The sequence below is a fragment of the Excalfactoria chinensis genome, chromosome 6 (assembly GCF_039878825.1).
Source record: "Excalfactoria chinensis isolate bCotChi1 chromosome 6, bCotChi1.hap2, whole genome shotgun sequence".
Lineage (NCBI taxonomy): Eukaryota > Metazoa > Chordata > Aves > Galliformes > Phasianidae > Excalfactoria > Excalfactoria chinensis.
In genome coordinates this window covers 31,915,423-31,940,032 of record NC_092830.1, presented here as the reverse complement: position 1 = coordinate 31,940,032, position 24,610 = coordinate 31,915,423, and the positions used below count along the sequence as shown (strand labels likewise).

At 49.3% G+C, this 24,610-nt stretch overlaps 1 protein-coding gene and 1 long non-coding RNA gene across 3 annotated transcripts; both read left to right on the top strand.

The window, feature by feature from the left end:
- Window positions 1-1,288: 1,288 nt before the first annotated feature.
- LOC140254223 (uncharacterized) lies at window positions 1,289-4,918 on the top strand. Its single transcript, XR_011904101.1, has 3 exons — window positions 1,289-1,424; window positions 4,208-4,315; window positions 4,721-4,918. It is a non-coding gene; the product is annotated as an uncharacterized lncRNA (long non-coding RNA).
- A 15,137-nt stretch (window positions 4,919-20,055) lies between these two features.
- Window positions 20,056-24,300, top strand: VAX1 (ventral anterior homeobox 1). 2 transcript variants are annotated; one of them, XM_072340653.1, is made up of 4 exons: window positions 20,056-20,134; window positions 21,023-21,094; window positions 22,674-22,861; window positions 23,749-24,300. In XM_072340653.1, exons 1-4 carry the CDS (start codon window positions 20,122-20,124, stop codon window positions 24,298-24,300), a joined length of 825 nt encoding a protein of 274 aa, XP_072196754.1. In that variant the 5' UTR covers window positions 20,056-20,121. The 2 variants fall into 2 exon arrangements, with proteins under 2 accessions (XP_072196754.1, XP_072196753.1); XM_072340652.1 differs by lacking the exon at window positions 20,056-20,134 and having other exon boundaries at window positions 20,857-21,094.
- Window positions 24,301-24,610: the final 310 nt, after the last annotated feature.

Here is a 24,610-nt window from a genome sequence, read left to right as displayed (position 1 = left end):
TGTATCACATCCTGCCTGCCAGGATTTCTAGGTCATTATGCCAGCACTTTCTTCTAGATTATAAAAAACAAACAAACACGGAGGCTTGCATATGCCCACCAAATTTCGGTAGTGTGCAGAACTGAGTGTGCTTCTCCCTGGATCACCCTATCTTAAGGAGAGGTCAAAGAATTCCTTTATCCTGTGCAGCTCCTTTCCTTCTTTTTAAGCTGCTGGTGCCCAGAAGTCCTGAGAGAAGAGATATCTGATCACAACACCAGATAATTTGGAATGGAATGGAATAGAATAGTTCAGTTGGAAGGGACCTCCAAAGGTGATCAAGTCCAATTGCCTGCTTACTTCAGGGCTAACAAAGAATTAAAGTAAATTATCAAGGACAACATCCAAACACCTCTTGACTGCTTATAGGCACAGAACAACAGCTTGTTAGAATACCAGCAGCTGGCTGAAATTCTGGCCTAAGAACAAATGCCATCACATTACACTTTCAGATCAGCTTGTTTGGCTGATAAGACATATCTTGAATAGCTCAGAGGTGTGATACACGACACGGGCACAAAGCCCACCATCTCATTTTCACACGTCAGGAGTCTCCATTGTGTCCAAATCTTGGAAACACAACACAACCATTTCAGTAAAATCTGCCAGGCTGGGCCCTCTCAACAAAATATTGCTGCCATGAGTGCCTTGGCAAGTGGTGTCTAAAGCAAACGTTGTGTTCTTTGCCAGCAAAACCACTGTTGCAAAGCTCAGCAAGCCAGTACGTTATTTTCAGTGATGTTGGCTAGGGAGATGTGTAATTATGCTTTCAGGAAAGCTTGCTGGCATGCACCAAACTGTTGCTTTAGGCCACTTCTGCAATGGCTGTCCTGCAACAGCTATAGAGCCAGAAGGTCTTACAGGCAAAAGGCAATGGCAAGTAAAAATGCAGTTGGATGCAAGGGGGAAAACAATCACAAGGACTGTGATTAAACAGCAGAACAGAAGTCCAGAGAGGCTGTGAAATCTCAGCCCTTGGAGGCTTTCACTGGTCAGATGGATAAAGCCAGGAACTAATTCTGAAGCTGGAACCAGAGACCTCCAGTCCAATCTACATTCATCTGCAGTTCTTATTCTAGCACCATGGTGTGTTTTGTTTCCTTGCCCAAACACAACCGTTAGAAAGCAGCCATCTCAAAGTTAATCAGTCATCAGATCAAACCTTCTGCAGCTGCTGAGCTGCACAGCCTGCAGAGCTATAAGTCCTACAAAGCCCCAGTGGGAAGGCAGCTTGGAGAAGTTATAGAGGGTGCAGTGGTGACTTACAGTCTGGGGGCTAAATGGGGAGATTTGTGTTGACTGTGACTCCTGCAGCTGTAAGCGCTGGTGATGCACTCACTTGGGAGTTGGGATGGTGCACCATGTAGCTCTTTGGGTACCTGAGGGTGAGTAACTTATTCCTTTGAGTTTATTGGTGGCTGTAGGAGCTTCCCTGGGAAGGAGTTAGAGAGCTGCTAAAGCGTATCACAAGCCTGTATTGATAGAAATAGTTCCAAATTGAATGAGGGAATTGCTAAAACCCTCACAATGTTTCAGGGCATGAAGAAACAGGTAAGGCATCTCAAAACCAGTATCTTGGACAGAGCTGAGGTTTGTTCTCAAATGCCTGGGGAGAGCATTGCCAAAAGAGCCCCTTCCTGAAATCTCATTTCAGCATTACTGAGAACTTGTCTCCTTCTTTGTGGTCAGATGTTTATGTAAACAGAAGGAAATTATCTCAGGAAGAGCCCTCTGCAGTTTTCAGCCTTTTGAAGCTATCATCATTTTTGCTCATCAGTTTCAAAGTGAAGCTGCTTGCAGTCCAGCACTAATAACAGAAATACTCCATTTATACCAATTAAGCTCTCAACTTAGTGCTTTTTATATCGCCGATTTGTAGCAGAACATGCTTGGACTCTGCTTTCATTTAAAGTTATTTAACCCATTTTAATGGGCATAAAGCAGAACTGGCTTCTCTAATTATGTTTTTTTTTCTAATAAGGCACTGTAGATGTTCTGTCTGTAGGCTCATTGCTCAAACCACAGCCCTGTTTGCTGCTTGGCTCCTCTCCTATCTTCTGCCCCAGAACTTGCTGCTATTTGCTGTTTTGCTGGAGAGCGTTCAGCATATACACCATACAACAACTGCAGAGGGGAGCCCAGGGTAGAATTATAATCTATTTCAATAACATGTTTGAGATGGGAATGCTCAGAAGTCTGAAGGTTGAGTTAAGGCTGCTGTTGTAATGTTGGTGCATCCTCTTGAATGCTTGCATGGAGTTTCTGTTTAATTTGGATCAACACATCCTATGCTTTTTTTCCCCCCAGGACTGTGGCCTCATTCAGTGCACACAATGCATACAGTTCCACTAGTGACCATCCATGCAATATTTAGGCCTTTTTCTGGGTCTGTTTTTCAGTAGATCAGTTGGTATATGTCAGCCAGAAGGTTCAAGCTGAGATCATGCATGCCCTGCTTCTCCCTGGGGATGCTTCTGGCTACTTTCTTTTCTGGGACCATGCAGTTCTTCCCCTCATAATAAGGTGGCCCTGGAGAAAGGTCCAGAGGGGAGAGGTAGCTGTAGTCATGCCCAGGTGGCGCTCTGAGTGGTCAGTCAAGAGTGAGGTGCCTCAATTGCTCACACAACAGAAAACAATTGCAGCTGGCTACTTTCCCAAGGCAACTCCGCAGCATCCACACCTTCAGCTGAGCGCCTGCTTTGTAGCAGACACTCAAAATATTCCTATGAGCAAGACAGGCCCTGCTAAGGGTTATTACGTTGGCTGTATGGGCCCTGCAGTGTCAGAGAGTTTCTGTGCCATAGATCCTGTTTGAGCTACTTTAAAAGGAAGATTGTGCCTTTCTGAAGAAGAAAAGTGATGCGAGATGCTCTCACCTGTGCTTATGTATGCCCACCTCATAGCAGATGCCTGCAAACAGGAAGAGGCTGATGGGGAAAACTGCCTGCAGGGCGAGCTTTATGCTTTTAACCCACCCACCGAATACCTTTCCAGGAGAAACAGGTGCCTGAGAGCAGGCGATGATGCAGGCAGCTGCTCTGAGCATCCCGGGCGTCACAGCGATCCTTCGTGACGACATCCCAGGAGCTGCCGCCAGAGGGCGCTCGTAGCCCACAGCGGCACCGCCGGCGCTGCGCAGCCTGGCTGTGGGGGGGTGCGCAGAGACCCGCCCTGATGTGTCACCTCCCCTTACGTGTCGCACCACGAGCGGGTATTAAAAAGGCTGACAGGGCTGGGAAGGCTGAGCTGGCCACGTACATGGCCTCAATCCTCGGCTGCTGTGAGCTGGCACCGCGGGGAAGCACAGAGAGCAGCCTGTCATCAGCGCTGCGGGGTCTGAGCCCCGCCTGTCGCTGCCTTTGCTTTCCTGGGCGCTCCCGTCTAGCCCAGCACCGAAAGGCCGACCCCTGCTTTACAGGCAAGGGAGAGCCTGTGAGAAGGAAACCCCCGGAGAAAGAACGTTCTGTGAATGTACCTATAGCAAACGCTGGCTATTCCCAGGCAGCCTGCAGCCAGTCGGGTCGGAAGGTGTCATTTTAACCACAAAAAGCAAGAAAGTGAGATAACTGCAGCCTCTCCCCCAAACCTCCTCTGGATCTCACCCCTACCTGATGTCTGGGTTACTGTGAGATTAAAGCAGGCAGAGAGAGGCAAGTTCTCCTTCAGATATCTGGTACTGGGGCCGGCATTGAGCTGCCATGCCCAGGGGTGAGCTGTGTCCCCAGCTGCAGGGCCAGCACTGACTCCCCTGGGGCTGCACCTGCCTCATGAGCTGCTCCCATCAGGCTGATCTTACATTTGGTTGTTCACATCACACCCAAAGGCTCAAAAGCGATGGGGGGGGGGGGGGGGGGGGGGGAAGGAATCTGGTTCACGTTGGTCTTCCCCTCCATCACTTCTGCTGGGTGTCACTCTGGCTCAGGTGACCTCAGAGATAAATGCCAGGATGCACCTAACAGCATCACCCAGGATTGCCCGCAATGCATTTGCCAGCATCAAAGACTTCTAAGAAGTACGTGAAAATATAACATTCTTTTTTGTTCACTAATGACTCTAATAGGTTGTCCCAGTTGTGCAGATCCCACCGGGGCAGGAGGTGTTCTGATTATTCCCTTTGTTTACGGTATTAAACCTCAACTATTGTTGATCTCATTGTTCTTATTTGCAGCGTGTTTGCCTCACCGGGACAGTAATTGTGTCAGGCAAGTTGGAGACCAATCTGCAGAGCTGAATGCTCCAAACCATGAGAGAAAGGCTCCAATTTCTCAAGCAGCGGGTGCGTTACTCCTCCACTGGAGTTATTAAATTCTAATTATAGCCTGTTGATCCAGTTACAATGTTGTTTGTAAATCTAAATACAGTTCTCCAAAGCCTCTTTCTTAACCTGTTGATGCTTGGTTAAAAAATAATATCAAAGCCAAACAATGCACCTGTTTGCTTAATGGAGCAGGTGGAGGGGAGCTGCTCCTGGTGAAGCTCTCCTTTCCTCTCCTCTGCTCCTTTGGGTGTGTTTGTGGATGAGTACTTATCAGTGTGGGTGTTGTAAAGAACACCGGGGTGGATGTATGTCATACACTGTGTGCTCACAGAGCTGGGGCTTCCCTCTGGTAAGGCTGGTGGGGGTGATGGGCTTTGTGGAAGGGGAGAAGCATTGGTTTTGTTTTCTCTGCTGCTCGTGCAGGTACCTGAGCTTCTGGGAACGGCACTTCCCATTTGTGCTGCTGATACCCATGGTCTCTGTTCTTCTCCTGTGATGTGTTTGGGGCTCCTACAAATCAGCTCTGTTTGATCACACGATGGCACAAGGGGCACAATGTGTGTGCTGTAAGATTGCCCAGCTCCACATGAACTGAGTTCCTTCAAACTGAGCATCAATCGAGCACTCATCTGATGGCGTGGTGAGTTCCTGTGCCCTTCCCAGCCCTTTTCTTTCCTCTGTCCTTATGGATGCTAAATGCAAGGACAGCAGAGAAGCGCTGTGACTATCAGCAGCTCCCAGACACTGCCATGGTTCAGAGCTCCCTGTAGCTCTGCAGTTGGAGCATCCTCCTTCTCCTGTAGGAGCCAGAGAGGAGTTCCCAGCAGGACTTCACCTGTGTGGATGGCTGCCGGTAGTGAGAAGGGCTGTGAGGTTTTGACACTTGAGAAGGGAGGAGCAGCCCAAATCCTCCCTTCGTCCTTGTCACTCAGGATCCACCAAGAAAGGGAAGAAGGGAGGGAGCTGCCCCTCCTGGTAGAAAATGGAACAAAGGTCCACAAGAGATCTTCAAGTCCCTGCACGGGGGAGCTCTAACGGGGATGTGCGATGCGGAGGTGCCAGAGGCAGCAGGTACCAGGAGTGGGGGGGATCCTGCCTCTTTCTCTGTGGACCAGCTGAGCGTGCAGCTTTGACCTGGGTTAAAGTGGAGAAGGGAACGTAGTGTGGATTGGGGAAGTCCAGGACGTCCCAGTGGCTGGGGTGGGGAGGCTGCTTGGAGGGCTGAGCTCTCCCACATGTACCAACACTGAGATGTACTCCCTAAGGGGAGGAGGACTGCTGCAAACCCCTCTGGGTGGGATGTGGGACATCTCAGCTTTAGGAAAGGCCCTTCCATGATCGTGTTTGCATTCCCACATCCTCTTGGGTATGAACAAGAGAGCTTCAGCTCCTTCCGGCTCTCACTGATCCTCACTGGAGTCTTCACATAGGCATGAAGGAAACAAATTACAGGCAGTGAGGAGCTGGGATGGAAGGGTATGTGTGTGTGCTGGGGCAGTGGGCTCGGGGGTACCCCTGTTCCTAGAAGTGGGTTCTGGTCAGATCAACGGTGCTTCCCTCGGGGGAAGCAGAGCCGTCAAAATGTCACAGTGCCTGAGCAAGTGGGTCTTGGAGGGTGCCTGAAATCGAAAAGTGTGCAGAGTATTGCTGCTCTCCCTGCTGTGCCTGTATGCCTCCGGGAAGTTCAGTAGCAGAGTTGGGATGTGCTCGATTGGATGCGGGGCAGAGCAGCCCCCGGTGTGCGGAGCCGATCCGAACCAGGGAGGAAAGAAGAGGAAGGAAAGGACTGGAAGGCAGACAGCCCCCGGGCTCCACTCGGCCCTGCCCCGGCTGAGGTGTGGGTCTGCCCTCCGCTCCCGCTGCGGTTCTCAGGCTCGGGCTGAGCGCTCGGCATTGGGTTTCACCCGAGTCCCGGAACCGCCGCGCCCCGTGGGTTCCACAAACAGAACGTCCGCGACGTCCGAGCGCACAGCGGGGCACTGAGCTCTCCTTCATCCGAAAGGCGCTCGGTTATCGCGCTCGGTCATCCCACACCGCCTCCCCTCTCCTGTTGCATTGCGCAAAGACCGTCTGAAGACTGAGGAAATAGCGGTTTTACGGGAAGGTGGAGAGGGGGGAAGGAAAACATGTATTTCAGTGGGTGTTTTTGTTTTGCTTTTTAGAAACGAGCCTTAACGCCGCCCGCTCGGAGAGCTAAACGCGGATCTCGCAAAATCATCTCTCGATGAAGGTAAAATTCGACCTCCCGCTCCGGGCAGAGATGTTGGAGCAGCCCGGGGGGTCCCAGCGGCCCTCAGCCCGCTGGCTCTCAGCGCTGACTGCTCCCGCACCGCCCGGCCCGGCACCCGCAGCGCTCCCACGTGCGGTTATAGCGGTACAGCGCGGCTTGGAGAACCGCTCCGGGGTTGTGTTTCTTGTCAGACTGCAGCGAGTTAAAGCCGTATTTCTCTTTTCTTGCGTTTTCCTCCTTTCCCGCTTTATATTTTTTTTTTCTCTTTTCCCTCTTCTTTTCCTGACGTAAAAATATGCTTAATACTCGTATTTAATGGGATATAGGATAAAGGATGGAGGCAAGGCGACGCACGCCGTGTGTCCTCTCTTTCCCGGCTACCCCCGAGCCGCACGCAGCCCGAGCCCGCGGCTTTCCCACGGCGCTGAAATCGCGCTGCTCGCTGTGCGGGGCTGGAAGGAAGCGGGGAGCCCATCACCCCCATCCCGCTCCATTCCGGGGCGGCACACGGAGAGAAAGGGAGACAGAAAGAAGTGGAAAAAAAGGGGCTTGTTTCTCTATTGCGTCCTGAGCAGATTCTCCCTCGGCTCCCCTCACGGTCAGGTTGCAGTGAGGGGCTTCGTGGGGCGCGGGAGGACGCGCGTGGGATGAAACGAAGGGAGAGCGACCGGGAAGCGGAAAACGGGCGGAACGCGCGTGGGGTGGGACGTGGGGAGGGGCGGCCCGTGGGGAGGGCCAGGCTCTGACCGCCCCGCCCCGCGGCACCGCGCAGCCCACGGGATCCGTGTTGGGGATCCGCCGGGATGCGGCGCGGGGAGCGGGTCGGGCCCGAGAGGGAAGGGAGGAGGAAACGGGGGGAGCGGGGTCGGCTGCGCGCCCGGGCCGGCGGGGCTGCTCCGGGGGCGGGCAGAGCGCCGGGACCCAGATGGGGACGGCGTTGGGGCGGCCGCTCCTTGCCCGACGGCTGCAGGGAGGCAGCGGCACGGCCGGGAGAGCAGCGCGTTTGCGTCCCCATCTCTATCCTCCTTTTCTTTTCTTTTTTTCTTTCTTCTTTCTCTCTCTTCTCTTTTTAATAGATTTCCCCCCACACCTAGTTCTAATTTGCCACATGTTAAAACAAAGCTAGAAACAATAAACATCCGGCACCGTTTTCTCAACGATTTTCCCAACGAAACGCTTTCTTAAAGAAAAGCCCCAAACCTTTGGCTGCTGGCTGTGCAGCGGGACCCGGGCAGGGATGGGGAAGGACCAGAGCAGGGCTGCAGCGGGGCGCGGGCACGGACACTCATGGCAGCACGGAGCGGGTATTGTGAGCTGCTGGGCTCTGCAGGAAAGTGTGAAAGCATTCTCCAAAATAAAATAAAATAGAATAAAATAAAAGAAGAAAATTATAGAAACTACAACCTTTTCCTGCCTTCCAAAGACTGTTAATAGCATTTTCCGTATGCGTTGTATTTTACATACCGACCAGAAAGTGCCTTCTCAGTGGGACGGCCCCTTGCTCGTTCTGGTTGTGCCATCCTAATTCTACCTTGTCAGATACAGTTCCCCAAAACCAGACTGAATAACGGAACCAATTTGTTCCCGTTTTGCTTTTCCCACTGTAGATGAGGTGAACCTTTTGTGTAGTTATTTCTAAAACACTGGGCAGCTCACCTGTCAAGCCACGAGCATAGGAAAAACAGAAGTGAATTCTCTATTTAATAGTGCAACTAATCCATTTTGAACGGGTAATGGATATCAGTGTCAACAGGTACACAGCAAGAGCCAAGTGCTCCGTGCTCAATGGAAGACACTCCTTCTGAATGAGGATTATGTGCAAAACGTAACTTGGCAAAAGGATCCAAATTAAATTCGTGCTTCAGTTCATTCAGATTAATTTTCCTGATTGCTCTCACCTGCCAGACAACCAAATCCTTGTTTATAGCTGCTCCTTTCCTTTGATTCAGTTGATACAAATCCCTTCTCCTGGGGAGCGTTGCAAGGTGCATACGTTAAAGATTGTGATTCACTCCGGCAGTAATTAGAGTTATATAAATACCTGAGATAGATTTTTATATCACTGCTATTACTACAAACATTATTTGGAGATATTGGATCCACCCACTGACTGCTTCCAGCGTTTTTTCACTAATATGCCAAGAGCAACATTCCAGCTAATCACCTTAATGGAAATTAGAGAGGAAAATGGTCTATTAGGCCGTCTAATCTATCCTCACTCAGAAGAATTTTCTTACATTTTTCGGTCCAGCTTGAAATTTAAAAACAATCCATGAGAATTACCCTGCAGACTTGAGAGGCTGTTTTACCCCCAGAGCTCAGAAAAGAGAGGCAATGTTAATAAGGGTTACTAAAAATGTTTTCTGATGGTCAACCGCATATTCGTCCTCGAGGTTTGATTTTAACCCGTAGCTTTATGATGCACATCCTTCTGACAGCTTAAACATGTGTTCTCTGCTCTCCATCCATACACCTGTCAGCACGACCCTACCGGGTTCTTAATGCCTTTTTTGTGTTCCCATACAGAAGGTTAACAGAGAAGTGCAGGTTCGGGGCCTCGCTCTATACAGGAACATGACTGCTTAATTATGTCCAAATTCTTGCTTCTTTATTTTTCCCCCCTTCTCTTCCCACTTGGCACACTGATGACAAGAAGTGTAACCTTTCTTGCAGATTTTTTTTCTCTAAAGTGATGGGAGAAATTGGGATTTTCTTTGGTTCAACCCCAGTAGGCATTCACTGCTGTTTATCAGACCTTCACACTGGGCAGGTGTACCCATCACAGAACAAACAGTGTGGCAACACACGGGAGCACTCTGGAACAGGTGAGCGCATTTCATGTCACATTCTCGGTGTGATATTACCTCTGCCTAAGGGATGATGCCATTCACCCTTTCCTGGCAGTGCTCCTGACCTGGGCAGCTCCTGTCCCCTTCTCCATCCTCACCACAACCACCTCCAATGCACAGAGGAGCCCTAGGTGAAGTAGGCTGTCCTTGCCCTTCTGTTGGTGGTCAGAGGGTTGTGCAAATTTAGACTCAACCGAAGCTGCCCATTAGTAGTCCTCCTGCCTCCACAGTCCTTGCTCTGTATAGGATAGGTGCAGTTCTTCTCCAGGCTGAGCTGGATGCAGCCCAGGAACTGCCCAGGAAAAAAATAAAACAAATGTTTAAGACAAAGCATTCATTTACACCACTTTATTTCTGTAACAGTTAGAGAAACTGGGAAGGAACACTGTTAAAGATCACTATTTCCTGCGCTGCAATAAAATGTCTCATCTTCCCTGATGCTTGTTTATTTTATAAATGTCTCTGCTTTGGCTTTCATATTTAGCTACCAGCAGGACACCATTATTCCCTGACAACATTCTGTTCCTTCTCCATTGTCATTACAGCCAAAGCGATGCTATATTGCTGTGTCTGGCCAGGATGGTGGGGCTTTCTTACCTTGATTTTCCCATTGCTTTTCCAAGCTGGACTCCCAAAGAGGCACAGCAGATTGATGGCAATGCTAAAAAAAGCAATGCTTTCTTAAAGTGTTAGCGGTGCTGTGTTTCTCTTTAAAAAGCAAAACAAAACCCACTGTCCTCCATTATGATTTTTCCAAGCACCATGGGAAGAAGCCAGGTTTACACACATGGGCTGTGCCTGCGTTGCAGCCCTGAGGCTGAAGGCACTGAGCAGAGGGTTGGGGGATGCAGTAGGAGATGCTCTGGGATGTGGGCAGCAGCAGAGCCCTACGGGGCGGGAAGCAGTGATCCTGAGGGCAGCACACTAACCCTATACCTATGCAGTGTGACAGGGACCTGCCCATCTGCAACATGGGAGTAGATCCAAGTGCCTGGGTAGCACAGCAAGATTAGCAGTGTAGGGCCTGCTGTAAAGCTCCTTGAAGTCAACGAGAGCATTTCCATTGATTTCAAGGGCTCTGGATTAGACTCTTTAGCATCCACAAATGAAAGATACTGTATTAGAGCAAACTGTTATTATTTAGGGCCACACTGCCCATCTGTTGTGCTGCTCTCAGAGCATCACCAGCAGACCAGCAGGACCAGCAGAGCCCCATTACCTACCACTCTGCCTCTCCTCTAAACTGCTGAAATCTAATAACCCACCTAACTCTCATGGCCCTCGGCAGCACACAATACATTCCTTTTAACGTGGCCATGTCTCTCTTCTTTTTTCATGGCAAAATTCCCACGTGGAGGTATCAGGGCTTTCCAACAGCTCTATTTCATTTACAAAATAAGTGGATCGTTATTTTCTTTAAGAACCAAACTTCAACCATAAGTAATTTCTAGAGATGTGTCAAGTGGCTCAGCATAAACGTTCATCTTGATCTATTGGTTTGTTAGATATGTTTACATCCAATCAGTTAGCTCTCCTTAAACAAAAGTGATTTAAAGCCCTTTCTGGAGAGCATGAAAATGATTCCCCTGGCACTCAGGGCCATAATCCAACAAAAGCAGGCTTATCTTTAAGCATATGAGTAGTCCTGCCAAAGTCAATGGGGCTCCAGATGTGTTTAAAGATAAACACACACTTGAGTGCTTCGCTGTGTTGGAACTCTGAATGTTTTATTTGCATTTCATTTCCATAGCAGACTTTCATGTATACTGAATTTTGTATGCAGCAAGAAGGGATTGTTGCTGGGTGCTGTATTGAAGTACAGTTTTTAAGAATATGGAAAGAAAATCCTCCAATCAAGCATTTGTCTTTTAATGATTGGAATTAGTTATTTGAACTATGAGGCCATATTTGAATTGATTTACTTTGGGCTTGTAGCAGAACTGCTAAGTGATGGCTTGACCCAGTGATTGAGCACCTGGTGGGAAGGCAGGGCCAACCCAGAGGAGCTCAGGTGCATGCAATACAATGCACCTGAGTGACCAGAAGGGGCAAAGCCAGGATCCACCCCTTCCAAGACCTCATTTAAGGGTTGGCAGGGGAGGTGAGGGTATTTTGCCGAAGATCCCTGCTTACCTTAGGCCTTCTGAAGGTAAGCAGCTTTTTTTTTTTTTTCCTTTATTTTTGTGTCTATGGCTGTGGTGTTGGAGCAAGTCCTCGCTTGCTGCATCCTAGGGCCTTGCTGCTCTGCTGTCACTGCTGCATATTCTATTATGTTACAAGGCTTCAGAACAGAAGTGCTGCAAACACAGAATTGGGTACCAAAGCTCTACTCTGCTACAGGTTCATGTCCCACTATGGGCATGTTACCTCATGCACATCCCCTCACCTCTGCAAACATGAATGCTATCAATGGATGACTGAGCAGTAAAGTTGTAACACCAAAATTGCCCCAGCAAGTTAATCTAAACCAGGTGAGCTTTCTAACACAGGCAGTGGTCTGCATGGCCCTTTCTATGAGCTGCTTTTGAGCTGAGCTGTGTTGTTTGGACATTTGTTAAAGCTGCTTTACAAACACCTTTGGCAGGAGGAGGGCAAGTAGTGCATGCATTGCTCTGCTAAAAAGCTCTACAGAATCTGTGGTGTTTTGCCCATCTGGTGCTGAACTCTTTCTGGCAACTCATATTTGCTTTTCCCCTCGGGATTTCTTGGTGAAGAAACCTGCTGGCTTCTTTTTAGCCTTGAAGTTGAGTTTTTCTGCTGTTCTATGACACTGCAGTCATCTGTCCTTTCCTTCCAAATCAGCCCCATTTCAAACAGCCCTGTGAAGCTCAGTTTATTATTCCCTTTCTCCATAAAGCATTTTTGACTCTTCATATGTAATGCTCATTATAAAAACAAAACACATTGTGCTATTTTAATAGCATAATTCTTGAACAGTTATGGCCTCGTTCTCTTTCATTCCAAGTGCATAATTCCTGCTGATGGCAGTAGGAGCTCTGCCAACACAATGGTGAATTAGTTCCCATGATAAAGGCCAATGGTTAGACACTGGAAGGTCCAGTTCTATTCTTCATTAGGGTGAAATGAAGGTGTAACACACATGAAGATAGAACTGTGACAGAATTGCATGGAATGGCTTCGTATGAACCAGGCAGTAGGTCACTAGCTCCCAGTTCCCTAGGAATTGACCCTAATCTGTCAGGAGCCTAAATCAAAAGTAATTTTAATAATGCAAGCAGCACTGAATCTCGGTGGCAGAACTTCAGCTGGGTCAGAGTCTCATAGAATTACAGAATCATTTGAGTTGGAAGGAGTCTGTAAAAGTTATTTGGACAAACCCTTTCACAATGGCGTCCTCAGAGCTGTGTTCTGCTGGGCTAGAGAAGGCTGTGGGGGCTGGAATTTGGCTTCCCATGCAGGTACGTGGGGAGTATTTCAAGAGCATGCCTTTGGAAACAAGCCAAGAAATACTTGTTCTTCACAGCCAGTTACCGTGTCTTTATGTCATGTGTGCCTTACTGAAAGGTAGAGAGTGGGTAGCATCATCTCCACACCTTAGAGCTCAACAATGTACCTTGGCAGGTATTCAGCATCCCTGCTGAACAACCCCCCTGTTTTCTGAATGTTTTTCACTTTTCTTGGTGAGTGGTCTTAGATTTAGAGCATGGCCCTGAACACCTCATTCTGTCCCTCCGACACCACTGACAAAGCATAACATTTTTTGTTCTTCTCTTCCACTAAACCAAAATGCAATTTAATATAATACACTGATATAACAAAAATAAAACTTCCTCCCATCTATAAACATAAAATAAACCTTATTTCTTTTATCCAATTGGTCTTGTCCTGATTGCAAGCATGATCTCTGAGAGTTTGCCAGTGCTACAGACTTCAGGCTTTGCTTTACAAACAAAACTTGTTGAGCCATCCTCCAAAGTCTGAGCAAAGTACCAGCAGAAAACAGCCCGTGTTCTCAGCCTCACAGTGTATGGATACTTCTTGTACCTTCCTACCTCTGCAGCCCTAACTGAGCGCAGAAAGTAATGGAGAAACCTTCTTCAGAGAGGAACAAACCCAAACTTAATTGCAATGCACATCTCTCACCTGTAAGTATCTCCTTCGGGTGACGGATTTCCAGCTAGGAATGAGAGATTCAATCACACTTATTGCTGTGTTCAGCTCTGTGTAATGAGATAATCCTAACAATGTCCAATTCACTTTAAAATCAAGCCAGGGTACCTTCTTCCATAACCTTCTGTAGCAGCAGCTCTCACAGGTGATCAAAAGTGTCTGGGCATTTTTCTTTTCATTCTAAATTTGTCACTTTTTAATTTAACTTGATGCTTGTTCTCATATTATGTGATAAAATGAAGGTCTGATGCTGGTTCTTGAGAATTTTGAGTTCCGCAATCAGCTCCACTTTAATCTTCTTCTCAGCAAAATAATTCCAGGCTGTGCCATCTCTCATATATTAATCCTATCAGCTCTGTAATTATTTTCATTATCATTTCTCAAGCATTTTTGGACTCTTCTCTCAGGAGATATAGCAAAGGATAAAAATACGAATGCAGAATTAATGGGGATCTGAAGCATAATCTTGTGTTATCCCGATGGTTTTGGCATCCTGCTCTGTTTTTGTTTAATAAATGTAAACAATCCTTTTATATTTTTAAGTTGCTGCTACAGACTGAGGAACATGGGGTGCTGGTGACTTTCATTGCATGATCTTTTCCCTCAGAGCTGCCTGAAAATTCAGGGCTTTTCAGATCACTGGAGCTATATAGCTAATCACCAATGATTTGCATTACGTTGTGTTTAGCCATGTTCAGAGCTGTCTGCCATCGTGATGCTCAGCTTCCCACTGTGTTTAAATTTATTAAGCAATGTATCCTTCAGAAACCAATGCACAGTCTCCTACAGGTCCTTAAAAACCAAATGGTGATGATATTTTGGTTATGTTTTCCATCATTTTCCTTGACAAAGTGTTGTTAGGAACTTTGCTGGAGCATTCCTTTGGGCACCCATCTTCAGGCAACAAAAACCTTCTTGTATTCAAGCTAGAGATACAGCCTAAAAACTCCCTGTAAATGTGGTCACGTTTGTCTTTATTATATGAATTAACATTCAAGGTCTATAGCTTGGGGATTCCCAGTTTAGCTTGCAGTTCAGTGTTCTAGTTGGATATGACTGAAGCAGTCAGGCAGGAAAATCCTCTAAAACTTTTAATGTTGTTTATGGTTTATTCTCATGGTTTCTACTGAAATGTACTGCTTTCATGCAGGAGAAGTAATGATAGATCAAAGCCAGTAATAAAACACCAAAATATGTGATCTCAAGATCTCCACCAAATCTACTGGATGCTGTACTGCAGCATCGGGATGATGGCAGAGTTATTTTACTCCGTAGAGGGGAGACAGCGTCTGCTTTCTGAAACTCCTCTAGCTGTGAGATGGTGCCCATGGAGCAGGCTCTGCCCAGCAAGGCTGCGCTGCCCAGCCTTTCCCAGTAGCAGGAGGTTGGGACTGTGTGATCCTTAAGGTCAATTCCAACCACCGCCATTCAGTGCTTCTCCTGGAGATCGCGGTGACAGGTCTTAGAGACACGCTTTGTGTTGCCTCTGACATGAGTGAATCATTCAAAAGGAAAGAACTGAGCGGTTTTAACTCAGAAACTCAGAATAGGGCTTTTTATTTTAATTTTTTTTATATATTTTATTTTTGCTTTTGATGTAGAATAAATCTTCATGATTTAAAATGGAAGTGCTGAATAGAGTACATGCTGGATCTGCTCCCCTGACCGTGTCACCTTAGCAAACTTCTCCTCGTGAGCTGTTTAAACCTTCGAGCTTGCTTGTATTTGCTATGGGAATGAATAGGATTGCAGGAGCTTTAGCACGCAGCAGAGGCTCGTGGGCTAGCAGCTTTTGAGGTTATACCCATGAGTGCTCGAGCAGAGCTGGTGCAGCTAATTCCTCTGTCTGCAGAGGGTGAAGCGAAGGCAGAGGGAGGCTGAGTGTTCAGTGCTGATGGTCACAGAGGGAGCCAGAGACACGGCCGAGGCTGAATCTGAAGGCTCTCAATGTGCTGTCAGAGAACAAAACAGTATTTCCTCTTAATTCGCCGTTTTCCCTCATGAAAAGAATCATGTCTCATGGTTTTCTCTCCCCATTGTTCCTATGACTCACATAAGCTGCGGGCATGATACAGGCAATGCAGCTTTGCATTAATCTACTGTCCAGATTGATAACTCTAAGGAGCAGCTCATAATGACCAAAATGTGATTAATCATGATACACGTGTGATACCCATGCTCATTATTACTGGCCTCCAGAACAGCGCTGCTGATTCCTGCCAATATGCTCAGTTCTGTATCTGGAAGAGACAATACTGTAATTACTGCCAAACTATGCAGGAAAATTAAGCAGCAGCTCAGCCTGCATTCTGCATCGGGCTACCAAGGAGGAATATAGGAAAACATGGGAATCAACAGCTACAAGGAATGGCAAGTGTTTTCTGTGTGTACTTTAAATAGATGTTGTTTGACAGCCATTTAGCTTGAACTGTTGCCCTACAGAATTCTTTCTGGAGGAGGAAAGTGCAGGGCATGGTGAACACGGTTGAAAGAAAAGGAGCTGATGAAGCATATTTGGAGAAGGATCTGTCCCTTTATAATATTAACACGTTTTTCTGCAGAGGTTTCCTATGTACGATATTTCCTACCTGTAAGATAAATTGTCTTTGTCTTGCTGTTAGAGCACTTGTGTCAATAACTTCACACAGAACACACCAAGAGGTAGCTTTTATATCATGGTATGATCAGTGTGCCGGCGGTCAACACAGTGGTGTGTATATGTTGAAATTCACATTTCCTCCCTAATAGTGACTAATGCCAGAGGGCAACAGCAGTTCATTATGCCATGCACTGTGTCAGGGAGGTGCGCCAAGCTTATGGTGACCTGAATCCCTATGAGAGAAAAACTTTTTGGTGAATCTCCTAATTTGTGAAGATTGTTGTCTTCTCAGCTGACAGACAGAAACATCCTGACTCAGGGAAACACAATAATGAGGGATTTAGGTTTCACCCTTCGTTTGCCTTTTGCAGTGCCCAGGGGTTGGAAGTGTAGGAGCAAGTCCTTGGCCCTTCTACACCATGTAATTCTACCATATTCTCCGTTTGTTAGAAGCAACCTGGAAGGTATTCAGGGCCCGAGATTCCAGTTTAGGAAGTTACAGCAATGATGGGCATCTTTCCTACTCATTGTTTGAAAGACCGTGACAACAACAACAGAAATAATGGCAGTCAGTGAGAAATGAAGTTATTGTTTACTGCATCAGAATACTCTGCAAGCTGATAAGTTGTGTATGGAAAGCATCACAGTGGTCTGTGTAGCAAAGTACAGTCAGTGTGCCAGCAGTCAACACAGTAGTGTGTATATGTTGAAATTCACATTTCAGCATGCAGTGTGCTAAGGCATTTTTAAGCAATATTTAAGAGGAAAAGAGGTAGCCCCTAATCTGCTTATCCAGCGGTGCGTGGGTAAGAGCGCTGACGCTGAGGAGATCCCTGGAGCTATGGCAGTAAGAAGGGAAAGCAGGGAACCTCATTCTAGGTCATGAAAGAACATAAAATGCAGGAGTGTTTTATATAAGTCTACTAGGGGTGGGGGAAAAAAATGAACAAAAATAGGGGAATGGGGTTGTAGAGACTGTTACGCTACAGAAGCAGTTGACTTTAGGGATGGTCATACCATACATTTCCTGTGTGTGTGTTGTTTGTAATGTGTAAAATCAAATTTAACTCATTTGGTGGGAAAGTTCTTACAGAACTGATGTCTGCGGACAGAAAGGGGTTTCTAACACAGCTGTTAAGATAACTGCGTGTACAGAGCAAAATTTCCCTGGCCTTCACTGGGCTTTGTATCAGACTTTCCCTGTGAATTAAAAATGGATCACATAAATACAGCATTGATTCCGCAGATATTCTGCTTCAAACAGGGTAACTGAGTTCAGCCGCTCCGTTTTTATTATTATGACAAATATCTCCACATTAGCATAAGGAAAACCAAGGGGTGAAATGGTGAAATGCCAGGCATGCTCCCACACATCTAAACAAACAGGATCACTCTCTGCCTTTCGCAGATCTTCTGCATGAATCATTATGCTCATTCTGCCTAAAAAATTATTTCGGTTGCAAAAAAAAACACCCCAGTGCTTGCCAGAGAACTTTGTTTTATTTAGCATGAAATAAATGGATTCAGCAAGGACTGCTTTGCCTATGCACACGTATGCTATGTCCATATTTACGTGCCTCACGCAGCGAAGCTTCTATCTGCTAAACCCAAATCTATACTTTGACCACGTGAGAATGCTCTGCTCATCAGCTCCACTTGTTGCACCTCTCCTGGGATGGCCAAATCTCTCTCAAATGTGCAGTTTTATGAGCATCCCTCGGCGTGACAGGCATCACGCAGCACTGCAAATTCATGGAGGAAACGAACTCACTCCATCCTCTCTCTGGATCTGCATGGAGCCTCGCACAATGGGGCTGTGATTTATTTGGGGCCTCTGGGTATGACTGCCATACAAGTAGTAACTAATGACAACAGACCACCAGAGATTGCTGAGATTCATTTGCTGTAAGGAAAAATAAAGCTGGTCCGTAGCACGGACGTTGCACATCTGGTTGTATGCATAAACATGGCTGATTAAGATCTCGGGGACACCACCTCAAAGGCGAGCTGGGTTTACAGACAACAATAACAAGAAATTATTTTGTTACATGGGGGAAAACAACCAAGGTTTAAGATCTCCACTAGAGATCAGCTCTCTGAAATATGGCTGCAAAGTGCCCATTTCCTTCCTTCTTTTCTCTTTCCTGCTTTCTTCCTTTCTTCTTCTCCTTTTTCTTTTCCTCTTTTCCTTTTTTTCTGTTCTCCTTTTTCCTTTTTCTCTCTTTTCTTTTCCATTTTTTCCTTTTTTCCCTCATTTTCTCTCTTTTTTTCTATTTTTTCCCTCCTTTCCCCTTCCCTTTCCTTCTTTTTCTTTTATTTTCTTTCCATTCCATTCCATTTGCCTTCCCCCCCCTTTTTTTTTTACATTTTCTTTCTTTTCTTTTTTTCCCCTTTTTCCTCCCCACATTTTCTTTCCCATTATGTTTTTCTTTCTCTTTTTCTTTCTTATTCTTTGTCTTTCCCTCTTCTATCCTATTTCCTATTATTTCCTCTTTTTACTTTTTCTTTCTTCTTTCTCTCTTTTTCTTTTTCTTTTTCTTTTTCTTTTTCTTTTTCTTTTTCTTTTTCTTTTTCTTTTTCTTTTTCTTTTTCTTTTTCTTTTTCTTTTTCTTTTTCTTTTTCTTTTTCTTTTTCTTTTTCTTTTTCTTTTTCTTTTTCTTTTTCTTTTTCTTTTTCTCCCATTCCCTCCCCCTCCCTTTCTTTATCCTGCGTCTCCCCCTCCTTCATTCTGCTTTTTCCCCTCCCTCTCTCCCTCCCCCCCGCCCCGTACCCCCCACCCGCGGCCCCTATTCCGGACAGTCCCTCCCAGGGCCGGACCCCGCCGCAGCTCTCACACCGCGGAGCCGTGCGGGAGGCCGGGGGTCTCCAGGTGGGTGAGACGTGCCCGGGGGGTGACACGTCGGTGGTTGACATGGCGGGGGGCGGCAGCTCGGGGCTGAGGCAGGAGCCGCCCGCCCGGTGCTCGGCGCTTGTGTGGAAAATTCTCAGGGAAAATTCTTTCTCTCTCTCTCAGGCCCCCAAACGCTTTGTGAATGGGGCAGTGCAACATGTGGCCTTTCACCTCGCCCGAGAACCACTGCCAGACAGCCACACTCGGAGAATTGTTTGTTAATAGTCCAATTAGATAATTGCCATCTTTCACTCCTTTCGTTCTACGTTTCCCATAAAGGAATGAATAAGGAGAGCAGCATGAAGAGGGCTTCTGCCCCGCAAGGTGACAAGAAGGGCTGGAGCATGCTCTTTGCACAAGGCCATTTGCTTGAATTGAATCATTGTCGCCTAATCAATGGTCTTATTGGATTACGGGCTGTTGCGGTTCTCAGAGATATTGTAGCCCGGACAATGAAATCGCTAGAGTAAAACTTTTTCCCCCTTCAGCGGATCACGCAGCTGAGATTTTCCACGGGCTATCTCCGCTCTCCCTCCGTCCCCCTCTCTCCTTCCTTCTCCCCCCTCCTGGATCCACTGCACACAAAGCTGGCTCTTTTTTTTTTTCCTTTTTTTTTCTCTTTTTTTTTTCCCCCCTTCTCCCCCCTTCCCCTCAACGAGCCCAGCCTCTGCGAATAGGTTCAGTGTTTGCGAAGGTGCGGAACTGCACACACACACACACACACACACACACACACACACACACGCACGCACGCACGCACAAGCACAGCCGCAGCGCGCACAGCCGCGGGGCGCAGCGCAGCGCACGGGGATGGCGCGCAGCGGGGAGAGGCGCTGAGCGGGCCCGGCCCGACCCCGCCGAGCCGCCGCCGGGAGAACTTCGGGGCTGTGCGCGGTGCGACCCGTCGGGTCGGGTGGGATCCGGGGGGCTTTTTTTCCCACCCCCCCCTTTCCCCCCCCCTCGGCTCCCCCCCCCCCCCCCCATACACACCCCTTTTACCCCTCCCTTCCCTCCAACTGCATTTTTCCAGCCCTTCCCGGCAGCGTTATTCACATTTATTTGGCGTGCTCTGGAGAAAGCCACTCTATCATCGGGAGGTCAAAGACGTACCGAAGAAAGTTAATAATGGCTGCTAATGGTGCGAACAATTCCGGGTGAATCTTGTCAAAAGTTTTTTTTCCCCCCCCTCCTCCCCCTCCCCTTTTTTCTCTCTCTCTCCCTTTTTTTTTCCCCTCTTTTTTTTTGTTTCCTCTTTTTTTTTTCCCTCTCTCTCTCTCTCTTTTTTTTTTTTTTTTTTTTTTTTTTTCGGGAAGTCTCAGGCTTTTGATTGTGTGTTTCCTGAAAGCAAGACCAATCATTTCGGTTTATTCACTGGCTAAACTCCGCTTGATTGGGGACAAGCACACAAACCATCCATTACGATCTGATATATTATCCAAACAATTTAGTGTATTCATGAGGTAACCTAAATGTGGAGGCTGCAAAATTACCCGTAATCAATTGAAGCAGCGAGTGCGCGTCCCCGGGCGCCCAGCAGCCTCGTGGCTCCGTGATAAGGCGGACACAGCAGCGCGGAGTCGGAGCGCGGTACCTGCGCGCGGAGCGCAGCGGGACGCGGGGAGCGACGGAACCGCCGCTTTGCCAGTGGGATCGACCCCGACCTTCCTTCCTCGAGGTGCTGTGCGGATCCCACCGGTGTGACCCCGAGCCGTGCAATAACCAGCGGAGACTTCGCCTTCTTCTACCGCCGCCGCCGCCGCCGCTTTTTCTTTATTATTATTATTATTATTATCTATTTTTCCTTTTTTTTTTCTTTTTTGTTTTTTTCTTTTTTGTTTTTCTTTCTTTTTATTGCACTACATGTTTGGGAAACAAGACAAAATGGACGTTAGATGCAGCGCAGAGACTGAAGCCAATCGGGTCTCGAAGAACGGACACAAGGAGGGCAAGGACAGCAAAGGGGCTGAAGGAAATATCTCTACTTCTTTTCTGAAGGAGCAACAAGGGACTTTTTCTGCCTCCGCAGCTACCGAAGACTGTAACAAAAGTAAATCTGGTTCGGCGGACCCGGACTACTGCAGGAGGATCCTGGTCAGAGGTACGAGCTCGGGGTGCACCGCAGGGTGGGGAAGGTGCGCCGAGCTCACGCTGCCGTATTTCGGCCGCAGCGTTTCCCTCTGCCCTGGGATCGGGCCGGGCACAGCCCCCGGGGGTGCGGCGTTGCCCCGTTCCGGCTGAGGAGCCCCGGAAAGACGCGGTGCATCGCGGCGGAGTTCCCCGCTCCTCTCCGCCGCCGCCCGCGGGATCCTCCCGGCCGCGGCCCACAGCGCTCCTTCCGCGCCCCGCGGGGACCGGGCAGGGTGTGGGGCCGTCCCCGTGCGCCCTCACTCAGCGTCCCCGGAGCGCGGGTGTGGGTGCAAGCCACCCGGCTCGAAGTCAATGGGGGAGATGACGAAGGGCTTTGTGTGTTTTTACACTCGGGTGGTTTGTTTCTCTCGTTTCTCTCTGGGCCGAAATAAACGCACCCGTTCTGCCCTCGCCCAGTCCAGAAAAGAGAAAGAAAAGCAATGTATATATATGTATATATCTACGAAGGAACGGTGGTTTTCTCAAGGTGCGATGTGGGGGGAGGAGGGAGCGCAAGGCGGAACGTGGGGCCTTGGAGCAGTCCTTAATCCTCGCGCGACCGATTGACCCAGAGAGGGGCAGATTACGGCGGGTGCTTCCCTCTGATTTCATTTTAGCGGGGAGGTAAATTTGCGGGCAGTGAAGTTGGGAGGGATTCAGGCAGCGTGGATGGCTCTGCCCTGGCACTGGTGCCAATTGGGTCTCTCCCTTTCCTTCGCTCAGTGCTACAGACAAGGGTTCGGGGGCGCTGGGAGCCTTCTATGGGGTTATTTCTGCCCTCGTTGCTCTCCTGTTTGCCAAATAAATCCCCTACGATGCCGAGCCCGGGTATCCCCATGCTGGAGGTGGGCAGACAGCCCACAACCTGCTTTTATCGCGTGGGAAACTTGTTTAAAGAAATTGAAATTAAAAGGCAATAACAACAACAACAATAATAAACAAACTCACTGAAAAGATGGTTTATATTTTAGGGGGCTGCGGTTGGGGGCTCCCAGCACACCCACAGCCCTGGGGAACAAAGGGCCGCCCAACCCCGTGGCCACAAAGCCCGGCCCGGAGCATCCTGAGCTCTCAAGAACCGAGCTGGGCCGATTTGAGATGGGTTCAGCGAGGTGGTTTATTGCCCCATCACCCCCTCCTTCCTGCCCTCTTGGGTTTGTTGTTTCTTGTTCTCTTGCTTGGCTGCAGCCCCTCAATATCAGGGCCCTGCCCCACGCTTGGCTGGAATCTCTGTCTTGAAAAAGAGGAGTAGAGGCTCTTCCTACATCACTTAGGAAGAGAAAGGGGAAAAAAATATATGCTAAGGAAGGAAAAAGGAATAGAATAAGAAAGAAAAAAAAAGAGAGAGATAGAGGGAAAAATGGAATAAAAAGAAAGAAAGAAAAAGGAAATAAAAAGAAAGAAAAAAAAGAAGGAAAAAAAAAGAAAGGGGAAAAAAAAAAAAAAAAAAGAAGGAAAAAAGAAAAAGAGGGAAAAAAAAGAAAAAAATTCAAAAGAGAGAAGGAAGGGGGTTGCCTGGCTGTAAAGCTGACTGCGCCTTGCTTTGCCAGATGCCAAAGGTTCCATCCGAGAGATCATCCTGCCCAAAGGCCTCGATTTGGACCGTCCCAAGCGGACCCGCACCTCCTTCACGGCCGAGCAGCTCTACCGCCTGGAGATGGAGTTCCAGCGGTGCCAGTACGTGGTGGGGCGGGAGCGCACCGAGCTGGCACGGCAGCTCAACCTCTCCGAGACTCAGGTACCGCCGGGACCGGCCCTGCGTGGGCTGCGACATGCCGCGTCCCCCCAGTATTCCGGTGTCTCCGCGGCCCTGCGCGCATTTTACGGGCCTCGCGCAGGCCCCGGGAGCGGAGGGCTGGGAAGGGTTGAGTAGAGGCCGGGCCCGAGGTGCCCACACGCCGCGGGGACGCGGAGTGGGAAACGCGGAGCTGCGCGGGGAATCGGAGGCCTTGCGCAGGGCCGGGACGCGCGTTGCTCTGCGCGCTACGGACAGCTCCGAGCGCTGCTGCCGGCTCTGAGCGCCCGTCGTGTGTCCGAGGGGAGGAACGGCCCCGCCGGGAGAGATGGCACTGAGCCGGGAGCGGCCCCGGCCCCGCAGCCGCCTTCATATTTCTGCAAAAAAATATAATCATCCAGCAATAAATCCCCCTGACAAGCTAATTGGCTTTTTTTCTTTCCCCTGCCGGATAGCAGTGACAAGTTCAATAGTGGTAGGTTACAGAGACCGCCATGCTTTTTTTTATCGGGGGGGCGGGGTGGGGGGGTGGGGGAGTATATTTTTGTTTTGGTTTGGTTTTGGTTTGGGTTTTTTTTGGATGAGCGCAGGTTTCCTCTCTAAGGCCAAATAGAGTTTAAAGGGACGAGGGAAGTGGGGGAGAGCCCGTGCGGGCCCGGCGGTGCGGGAGCAGCGCGGACCCGGGATAGATACAGCCCGAACGGGGCGTGCGGGGCTGCGCGGAGCTGTGCGGGGCTGTATGCAGCCGTGCGGGGCCGCAACGGAAGGGAAAGGGCCGGATCCGCTGGCAGGAAGCTCCCGGCGTGCCCTAACCCAGCGGAAGGCCGTAGGGGGATTGGGGCACCTTTGCTGCCCCCGCACCTGACCCTGCCTCTCTCCCCGGCCCGCAGGTAAAGGTGTGGTTCCAGAACCGACGCACCAAGCAGAAAAAGGACCAGGGCAAAGACTCGGAGCTGCGTTCGGTGGTATCCGAGACCGCCGCCACCTGCAGCGTCCTGCGGCTGCTGGAGCAGGGCCGCCTGCTCTCCCCACCGGGGCTGCCCGGCCTCCTGCCGCCCTGTGCCAGCGGAGCGCTGGGCTCGGCACTGCGGGGCCCCGGCCTGGCTGCGGGCAGCGGCACGGCGGCGGCGGCGGCGGCGGCGGCGGCTCCTGCCGGGGGATCCCCGCACCCCCCAAGCGCCGGCACCGCGGCGGGGCCGCCCCCTCCGGCAGCGCTGCACGGAGCGGCCGCCGCCGCCGCCGGGCACGGGCTCTTCGGGCTGCCGGTGCCCACGCTGCTGGGCTCGGTGGCGGGGCGGCTCTCCTCCGCGCCGCTGGCCGTGGCGGGCTCGCTGGCGGGCAACTTGCAGGAACTGTCGGCCCGCTACCTGAGCTCGTCCGCCTTCGAGCCCTACTCCCGGACCAACAATAAAGAAAGCGCTGAGAAAAAAGCACTGGACTGACTCGAAGTAACTTCCCCGTATTTATATTTATAGTATCTATTTGTGGCGATATTTATGCCCCCCTCCCTCCGTCCCTCTCTGTGAGGCTCCTTCAGAGGGCCGGGGCGGAGCGGGGATCCCGCAGCCCCCGCCTGGCCGGGAGCGTCCGTCCGTCCGTCCGTCCGTCCGCCCGGGGCCGTCTGTCCGTGCGTTCGTCCGCTTTGGTAGGAAAGGGAGAGCGTACGGGGCGCTCGATGCCCGGAGACTATTCGGGGAGAGGAGCTGCCAGGTGATGATGCCCGGGTTGTTTTCTTTTGCTTTTTTTCTTTTT

What these genes read in the sequence shown, in the direction of transcription:
- VAX1 (XM_072340652.1), top strand. Translation starts at nt 20,857, where the DNA reads ATGTTTGGGAAACAAGACAAAATGGACGTTAGATGCAGCGCAGAGACT. An exon ending in CAGGAGGATCCTGGTCAGAG is followed by an intron (nt 21,095 to 22,673) that starts GTACGAGCTCGG and finishes TTGCTTTGCCAG; the next exon opens with ATGCCAAAGGTTCCATCCGA. An exon ending in TCAACCTCTCCGAGACTCAG is followed by an intron (nt 22,862 to 23,748) that starts GTACCGCCGGGA and finishes CCCGGCCCGCAG; the next exon opens with GTAAAGGTGTGGTTCCAGAA.